The 9,977-nt window shown below is 34.3% G+C and overlaps 1 protein-coding gene across 2 annotated transcripts in view; it reads right to left on the bottom strand.

Moving 5' to 3' along the window:
* LOC111698001 (uncharacterized) overlaps positions 1–9,669 on the bottom strand; it is a 14,128-nt gene extending 4,459 nt beyond the window's left edge. The window contains exons 1-8 of one of the 2 annotated variants that reach the window (XM_023468208.1): positions 9,511–9,669; positions 9,134–9,235; positions 8,347–8,525; positions 7,801–8,133; positions 5,440–6,579; positions 4,106–4,218; positions 2,517–3,060; positions 1,361–1,414 (exon numbers count right to left, since the gene is read on the bottom strand). In XM_023468208.1, coding sequence (XP_023323976.1) covers positions 2,880–3,060; positions 4,106–4,218; positions 5,440–6,579; positions 7,801–8,133; positions 8,347–8,525; positions 9,134–9,161 — 1,974 coding nt within the window. In that variant the 5' untranslated portion in view covers positions 9,162–9,235; positions 9,511–9,669 and the 3' untranslated portion in view covers positions 1,361–1,414; positions 2,517–2,879. The remainder of the gene's footprint in view (positions 1–1,360; positions 1,415–2,516; positions 3,061–4,105; positions 4,219–5,439; positions 6,580–7,800; positions 8,134–8,346; positions 8,526–9,133; positions 9,236–9,510) is intronic. The other variant, XM_023468209.1, reaches the window with a different exon arrangement.
* Between the last annotated feature and the right edge of the window lie 308 nt (positions 9,670–9,977).

The raw sequence follows: 9,977 nt of genomic DNA, 5'->3' as shown, positions 1-9,977 counted from the left end.
GGGGGGGGGGGGGGGTGGTCAAAAATCATACTCTAAGAAATTACATTCAAGAATTAATATACAACCCTGCATGCATACATACAATTAACAAAATCAATACTTTAGTGAGAAAAGACTTTAAATTCTTTCAAAATGAAGGGTCACTATACATGTGTGTATATCTCTCTAATCACAAAATTACACTTAAAAGATTTGGGAAAACCATGATATTATCACGCCTTACACACGAGATCACATTTCACTTAATATTTACAATAACGTGTTTCAATTGTTTGAATCAGGCACGCACAATGCACCACAACAATTTACATCGAATTTTGAAACATGTTTTGATTTTTACAAAAAAAATCAAATAGTTTAAGCGATTGAAACAACAGCCAACCAACAGCTTATTTAAAATAAAACTTTTTAAAATCCGTAACATGGAGAAAAGAAAAGTTATGTTTAAGTAAATATAAGTTGGCATTGATACTTTTAAATATTTTTAAAAAGTTGAGCGTGAAAACAAACGGAAAACTTGATAAAAAAAACGAAAAATGTTTTTCCTTCAACAATCGTATGATTCTAGGCTAGTTCGGGGCAATTTCTCCGTTCAGGGTCTAATCAGCTGCGTAGACTTCATCAAACAATCGTCTTTGCACGGCTGCAATCGATCAATGAAACATGCAATTTAATCAAATAAGGGGTTGTGTCTTTCGATCTACGCGTATCCGCTGTACTCCTCTTCTGACCTACGCCACATCCGCTATAGTTCACTTCGGACCTACTAGCACGTGGTTTTAAAGCTGTAAGTTGGACATGTGGTCGCAGTAGCGCTCGGCTCAAAAATTGTCTAAACCTAAACCAACCCTCAAATAATAGAAAATAAAACAGCTCTCGTAGGTCCGATGCAGTATAAGGCCGGAAGTTCAGTATTTCAGAGATATTTCGTATAGACGACGTAACTTTTCCCTTCAAGGATGTCATCTCAATTGGACTAATGTTCATATGGACTAGCGTTCAAAAGGACTAAGGACTATGCTGGTGCAACTAAACTGACGCGGTCTGACTTTAGTCTGCAAATGGTTGAATTTACAATTATAGTCCTTTGAATAAAAATTGTTAAATTGAACTAATTTTCCTCTTTTTAAATTACCTCCAATCAAGTTTTAAGTAATTTTAAATTTTTAAACAAAAAATCTAAATGATAATCTTAATATTTGAGGGTTGAGTTATGGACATTTCTAAGGAACCGAGCATTGCGGTTAGGACATTGATTTGAAAGATTTCAATTGAAATGATCGTTTAAGTTTTCCTTGCTAGAAAATTCAAGTGTTAGGGGGAGGGAGGTTGAATCTTTGAAGTATAACTACTATTATACCTGTCTTGAACGGATTCAATCGAAAACAATTGAAAATTTCAAACATGGCGTTCACTGAAAAAACATGAATGTAATAAAAAGTTCAAATCTTTAAAAATAAAATAATAATCAGAGAAGAATACTATTGAAAAAAGTGTTGACCAAAAAAATTTCATGAAAATCCCTTCCCTTAGAGGTTACTAGAGTCTCAAACTCATACAACCTTTGTCTAATCAAGAATGAGGAAGATATAGTCGTTTTACAGTTAAACCCTAAATGAGCCGTACATCGAAAGATTTTATCAAATGTCGTCTTAATAATTTTTCAATGGGTTTTATACTACAGGGTGTCCCACGAAACATGACAAAAGCTTGGTATTTGAATTTATTTGTGACATTTAGTCTTCTATCTACTTTAACATGTATGATTCTTGAAACAACTATCATATAATTCTCCTAGCCCTAGCATTTCCAAAAAGTGGTCTGCGTTTTTTGTGCTTTCAATATTACCAGAGATATAAAGAGTTTGGTTCAGATTTCAATTTTGTTAAATAAAAGCAAAATTGTCGAAATCTGAACGAAATTCTTCAAATCTCGGGCAATATTGGAAGCACAAAAAAGGCAAACCACATTTTGGAAATGGCAGGACAAGGGAAATTTTGTGATTATTATCTCTAGAAATTTACTTCTAAAATTAGGTTGAAAAATAAACGCAGCAAATTATATAAAAAATCAAGACGACATTCAAGTCGTCCTGCATACTGTCATGTTTCGTGGGACACCCTGTAGTTTACGTAAATCTCAGTATTTGCGAAAATAAATACATGCCATGAATATGCGGGAACAGTTTTAAAGAGCTCCATATAATCATTTAATCAAAAAAACTAAATATCTGCAACATTCCATTATCAGAAAGTGAAGAATACAACATTTGATGAATTCTTTCGATGTATGGATTAATGATTTAACTGTAACATAATATCTCCGTTGTTTCTGCTAAGTAAGAAATGCGCTATAATCATGTTTTAGTATAGAAACCACAAAGGAAAATACCTAGAGTTAAAAAGAACAAAAAATGACTTTATAATTCGTATATTAGATAAAGCGGGAAGAGCGGGCATCGTCATTTTTGCATCGAGGGCCACAATTAAGTTCAAGCTTTCAGTCCCTTTAACAACCTTGTCGTTCGAACTGCTTGGATTTCAGACTCTATCAGTTCCGCTGCAGAACATTTTCAAGATTGATCTACAAAATTGTAAATACACAACATGATACTGGTTCATCTATTAGCAAACTTAATAGGTTCATCACAATATTAAATGTCAAATTTTCTGAATGGTCAATTTATGTAAAAACAAACTGACAAAAAATCGAATAAAGATTTCAATTAACAAATTTACGAAATGGTTAAACAAAATAAAAAAGTTGCAAGATAATAGTAAAACTTGGAACGAAAAAAACAAACAATTTAAAAATAACGTCAAAAATAAATGTACGAGATATTGTCCATAATTAGTTCAGGTTTGAATCATGGACAAGTCTTAGATGAAACCAAGAGCTTGACAGTACGGAAAGAATGCTGCCCCAGGACCTCCTCTCTCTGGAATCCCATAAGCCTCCTCCAGGTACTTGCCCAACCTTATTCCTTTCTCCGACAAGGCGTAGACATACGGAGATCCCCATCTTAGAACCAATCCACGCTTTATCAACGGACTTTTCAGACTATTAGTTCACAGAAAACATTCATTGCATAAGTCTATGCATTGCGTTCAAAAAGTCTGTCAACATGTTTCTACTATATTTAATCAACCACTGAACTGTCACAACGTAACCGTTTTTCCTTTAAAAGTCAACCCACTCAACTTGAAATTTTCAAACCAGACTAAAAATATTCCCCAATTTAAATTTGAGTGAAATCAGTTCATGGGTTCATGAGTTATGATTGGACATCCAAATCAACAGACAGACAGACATAATTAAACAGAGATTACTACTTAATATTAAGAAAATGGTGGAGGAATCTTTGGAGTAAAACAAGAAGAAAAACTTTCGGATGTCTATAGCAAAGAAGTTCTGAGTAAGAAGGGTACAAAATTTGGCTCGAATTTAATTTTAAAAACTAAGAAATCGTTGAAAAAATTAAATGCATGGATACTACTCCAAATCTTTGTGGAATTTATTCTATGATGGGTTCCTTGAAAATCCATTGACAGACCCTTAAAATTAAAAACTATTCTGTAATCAACCGGTTTTAAAGAAAGCAACCCATGAGAAAGGAAATAAGCTTGATTAATCGAAGGGAAATTATGTCCGTTAGCTTTCCACAAGCAGGAGAACATAACACATCCGGAGTCTGATACTTGACAGCTCTCCTTTATAAAGGATTATTAGAATAAAGGAGTTTTATGCTAATACTACAAAATCCAGGAAAATACCAAGACCAAAAAGTTTAAATTTTATTTTATCAGTATTTTACAAAATCGATAGTTAATTGTAAAGGAATTGCCAGAAATAATTTTTTTTAAATTCCTAATTATCTTTGCAACCTGATAGAATAAGCATTTGATATTTCAAACTTAGATTATTTTATTTAGCAGAATTCTAAAGTTTGAAATATCCAAGGTCTAAGACATTTAGGTTCCTAAATAATATGGATTAGATAATTATAGTTTGTTGTAAAGACTTAATTTCTTTGACCATATCCATGGTCATGGTCACGGTCGTTATGTCCTTGGTACTGTCACTACATGACTGAATGTTTCTGTGCCTGATGCTACTCTCGATGGAGAAGAGGCTTGTCTTGCTCGCGACGAAAGGGAAAAAGATCTGTGAACGCACCAGAATCTCTCGCTTGTACAGATACCCTTTGTCGTCTGCAGCCTGCAAATACAGGATGAAAAATGATATTTTTTTATACAGTGTGTCCTACATATTGGATCGTGAATTGAGGTTTTCGGGACTTATCAGGAAATGTTAAAGAATGAAACATTTTAAAAAGTTGATTGAGTCTAATATAAAATTTGCGTGTAGAAAAAAATGTAGGGTTTTCAAGTATGTTCATATTTAGTCGTTTAAATATTCACAAAAAAAGTATCATTTGTTTACAAACACTTAAATCGTTCAGGCTAAATCTTAAGAATAGATTCCTCACTCATCCTTTTGAAAATTGAAAAACATGCAATTATTTTTATAATTTTTCGAGGAGCTATTTGGCTCATTAAAAAGTTGATGTATTTTTAGAAACCGAACAAAAACATATTCGACATTTTTTTATTTTATTTTAGTTATTATGAGAATATTCGACATTTTATCAAAATTGGTGAATGTTGTTGTGATAACATTTTAAAGGAATTGAGCTTTTGCCACAAGCTCAAATTTACTAACCACTATATCTTTGGAACCTGAAAATCTTAACTTTCTACATTTAAAACTTAGACTATTTGATATAACATAATTCATTGTTTGAAATATCTAAAGTCGACGATATTGCGTTGCAAAGATATATGAATTAGAAAATCAGAGTTTGTGGCGAAGACTCAACTCCTTTGACGTTATCAAACTAAGACAGGGTTACCCAAGAGAGATAAGAATTTAGTGACGACTGTAAGAAATTTAACCAGTTTTTTCCTTAGTCTTAGTTCAAAAAGAATTTATTTCAATATTTACAAATAAAATTAAATGAAGAGGACCAGGCCCAACGTTCATTGTTTTATTAAGAGAATTTCAGATCGTCAGTTTAAACTCATCTTTTGTGGGTAACTCTGTATTGTAACTTTGTCTACTTGTTTGAAATCAATAAATTCAAAACGGCTGAACCGATCAGGCCTAATCTTCCAAAACCTAGACCCCATGACCAAAAAGTAAATGAACGGTTTAGATAAATAGAAATTTTGTCTCCAAAAACAATGTTAAAATTTTAGGAAATTTCTAAAAGATAACAGAAATATTTCTGTGAATATTATTTTTTTAGATAAAAGGAGAAAAATCGTTTCATTTAAATCTAAATTTATGACGATTTACAAAAGTACCCTATGTAACTTAATTGAAGGTTCTGTTGTGAATAGCTGATGGCACTCTGTTCAGTTTGTAAGTGAATCATACCTGTTTCTCACTGTAAAGAGCTCTGATCACAGCATAGGTTCCAGTTCCATACACAGGAATATATCCATCGTATCCATCACGTTCTAGGGATTTCAGGGCATTCTTAGCAGCCTCAGTTGTCGATTTACTCCTTTCTTCTAAAGCTTCCTCGTTTGTTCTAATCCTGGTGCTAGAAACTTCTCCGTGATTCCTCTGCTCCTCAGTAGTAATTCTATTATTAGTACTGGAACCTTCTTCAACAGTAGTATTATTCTGAGAACTTGAACCTTCTCCGTACATATTCCGAGCTTCAGCAGTAGTATTATTCTGAGAACTGAAACCTTCTCCGTAAATATTCCGAGCTTCAGCAGTAGTTTTATTCTGAGAACTGGAACCTTCTCCGTATAAGTCCCCTTCTACAGCAGTGGTTAAGTGCGGAGTACTCAGCCATTCTCCGTTAATATTCCGTTCTTCAGCAGTAGTTTTATTCTGAGAACTGGAACCTTCTCCGTATATATTCAACTCTTCAGCTGTAAATGTAGACTTTGCACTTGTAAATCTTCCATATTGGTTCCCATCTCTTATCCCATAAATGGGTCGTTTATCAATAGAAGTATTACTCCTAGAGCTAGGACCTTCTCCGTAAATGTTACGCTCCTGAGGAGCAGCTCTATTTAGGGAAAGCTCCCTAAATATGTTACGTCCTAATATATTCTCCTGAGAAGCATAAGTCTCGGTACTTATTCCTTTTCCGTAAATGTTCCGTGCAACATAAGTATTCTGCTTACTCGAACCTTCTCCGGAAAAGGCCATAGAACCCAAACCTTCTCTATAAACATTCTGCTCATGAGTAATATTTCCGTACATGTTTCGTCCAAAAGCAGCGTCGTTACTTTTAACACTCGGACCTTCTCCATAAACTTGTTGTTCCTGATGAAAACCAATCTGAACACTTGAACCTTCTCTGTTATAGTTCTGGGTTAGTCTCATTCTATAGTTATTCTCGGTTTTATTTTCATCTCCGTACGAATTAACTCTCATCTCTCCTGTGTCGGCTCCCATTGCCGTATTATCATAGAAACAAAGATTATCTCCAAGCTTCCTCTGCAGGTAATCCAACCTTCCGGATTCTCCGCTACCAGCACAGCTTACATCCTCAACCTGATCAGTTTAAATGACAAGGTTGTTAACCAGTACTCGGTTTGTTAAAAAACAGGTATAAGAATTATGAATAATATTGATAACTTATCTTTCTTACCCCCATGAGATGCAAGTAGATACTGATGTTAATAATAAAAAAGGTGTTTATTGTTTTAGTCCTTTACGTTTCTCACCAATTATGAACAATCCCAGTGCATTTAGTATCCTGATCTAGATGCTTTCTATTTTTTCAAGCAATAAGTAATCTGTTAATGGTCCAATAACACGCCTCAAATCTAGTTATTCCTAATTTTTTTAAACATGGTGGCAAAACATTTGATATTTCTAACTATATTATCTGGCAGACTTCATAGTTTGAAACATCTGAGTCCGAATTTAATGAATTTGAGCTGCGTCTCAAACCCGCCAAAACCCGGTTTCAATTGAGCGCAGGCTTAAATCTTGAAACATTGAATAACATTTTAAGTGGAACCAACCATATTTGAGCCGCGGCTCAAATCCTTTATATTTGGCCTCTGATATCTAAGATTAGGTTCCAGTTATCATAAATTTTAATTCGGAGTTTGAGGCAAGTACTCAGCTTCTTTGGGAAAACAAAGCGTACCTATATAGATCCGTGCACTTTATGTAGTGTTGTTAACTCTTATGGGTTGTTTATTAAAAACTTTCAATGAAACTTCACACACTTTATAACCATATTCGGTTAACATTTGATTTTATTCAACGTTGCAATATTTTATCCTAAAAACCAGAGATATTGTCAAGTACTTGAAAACCTGTTTGCTAAAAACTATCGTTTTGCATAAACTCCGATAAATTTTGACCATGATAAAAAATGTGCATCAACAAACCCAAAACAAACCTATAGCAATTAACAACTCTCGTAAGGTCATGGATCGGGATTCTGAAGACATGCTTTAAATAATTAGTTACTTAAACAATCTTGTTATTACCAGGGTTGAAGTACTTACTTTCTTAATGTAGGTTTAAACGCATAATAACATGAAATAATTAGAAATGACAAATTCCCAACATTTGAGATTAATAAAATTTGGGAATTGTTAAACCCAGAATATAATAGCCCCCCCCCCATTTTTCTCATAACTCCCAAGTTTACTCAAACAAACTTAAGTTTTTTTTATCATAACAAACTTTTGTTTGAGATAAATTGAGATGACAAACGAAACATTGATAAAAACTAAATTATCCGAGAAACTTTACCTGATTCACTGTTTCTCTCACTGTAGAATCAGATTCTAATCGTTTCTCAATCTGAACCTGGCTAGCATTGTTGAAGTTTTCTTGATTGTCACATTTCTTGTGATGGTGAATAACCGTCTCATTTTCAGAATTAATGACGTGATCGTTAGAAATACTGGTTAAATCCTCAGGAGCAGGGTCCATCTCCTGAATCCTTCCAACCTTATCTCCTACCACACCCGGAGATTGGATTTCTGCTCCGTCAATAACAGGTTCTATGCAATCCAGAGCAGAGGGTTCCCCATGCTGTCCTTGGTTGTTCCTTACGGTGTTATCTTCATTCTTTGACTTCAGCTAACAATGATGAGCATAAGAATTTTATAATACTAATAAAAATTGTAAAATTAATTTCCCCATCCAATAAAATGTGCCCATTAAAGTATGGCATGGCATGTAGACGTCTTGTGTCAATAATTAACCCATTTCAAATTTATTTTCATGTAAAAATTATAAAATTAAACCCCGGCCCCCACCTCCTTAATCTCGATGTCAATCAACTATGCTTTCCTTTTCATCTTTACAGGGTTCCAACTTCACTTTTACATTATCTTCTTTACATTCTTTCTTGACTACGATCTTCTTCTCCTCCTTCTCATCTTCCTTCTTAATTCCAAAAATCTTCTCCCCTTCTTTCTTCTTCTTCAGATCCTGGTTTAGACTTGACCCAGAGTGTTCCCTCTTCAGTCCTTATAATAAAAATATCTTTGATTTACGAAAAATTAGGATGGCAAGAATGACAAGCATGGCATTAATTAATTAAATCATCCCTGTTAACCATTGTTTAAAGCAAGGGGGGCAGAAGAACCCAATAATTCAGTGTGAAGCACAACACGGCCAACTATTGTGGTTACAACTAGTTTTTGCCAATTGCTTGGTTTTAACCTTGCTTTAATTAAACATCACCAATTAAGAGATTCTAAACTAACTCGAGATCCATCAGAGTAATAATTACTTTTCTTAAACCTGTTAAAACCATATCTAATCGTGAAAATTTAAAATTCAAATTTTTCTAATTTAATGACACCTTATGCCATTAGCCTACTGAAAATTAGTATGCTCTTAATTTATGAAAATGTGCATAATTTTCAGATTTTAGAAGTATAAAGCCTAAAATATATCAATTGTAATAGATATGTATAGCAGAAAGAAAATAGAGGAGGGGGGGGGGGTCAATATGACCTCCGCCCCCCAGCCAAAAATCGTATATACTGGGACGGACCCAAGAAGGGCTGTAATAAAGTGAAATTGAGAAAGGGAAGCACATCTAGAATACTTTTTAGTATTTTTAACGTACCTGTACACGAATTTTTTTTCTCGGCCATTTTATCTAATTACAGTTCTTAATTGCAAAAAAAAAAATATTTATATCTTCTCCGTTCATTAACGAGGGTCTGTCCTATAGAACGATTTTTGGACCTCGACCTCCCCCTCCTCCCTCCTATCAATTTTGTACATGATCTTTTGGGGTTAGGTTAGGGTGAGACAATGATTGGGCCGAGCGCTGCGGCTAGGACAGGTTATGGGGCCGAGCACCGCGGCTAGGACAGGCAAGGGGGCCGGGCGCTGAGGCCACACGATGGTAATTATAACCGTTTCTTACATATGGGATCATGCATGTACAAAATTGATAGGAGGGGGGGGAAGTCCACAAATCGTTTTGTAGGAATTTACCAGATCATGTACCGCATATTGAATTTATGAACACGCATAAATTCAACTCATACAATATTTGACATTTAAACACAATATGGCACGGGCACAGAAAAGAACGAGAACAGTTAGTTTTCACAAATATTTGTTTTGGTTTCGTCATTATACTACTTCAATGTGTACACAAAAAGTATGACGTATACTGATTAATAACATGTTTGAACTCGCATGAAGAAAATTGGGGAGAGTGCTGAGAAATACGGATAAGGTTTCTTCATCAAAGACGACTTTAGCCATATCTTAAAGGGTATTAAATTCTACGCAGCCCTAACTACGTCATATCCGAATACAAGAATACCGCTGTCCATTCCCATCTACGCATTGATAAAAAAATGAAAGCAAATTCATCGAAAACTTGGTAAATCGTTATAAAAGTTATGTTATGAAACATCCTATATATATCCTTCTGTAGTGATACGCATCAAAAG

This window comes from Eurytemora carolleeae, unplaced genomic scaffold (genome assembly GCF_000591075.1).
Source record: "Eurytemora carolleeae unplaced genomic scaffold, Eaff_2.0 scaffold153, whole genome shotgun sequence".
In the NCBI taxonomy this organism is placed as follows: Eukaryota; Metazoa; Arthropoda; class Copepoda; order Calanoida; family Temoridae; genus Eurytemora; species Eurytemora carolleeae.
This window is presented reverse-complemented; position numbering and strand designations above follow the sequence as displayed.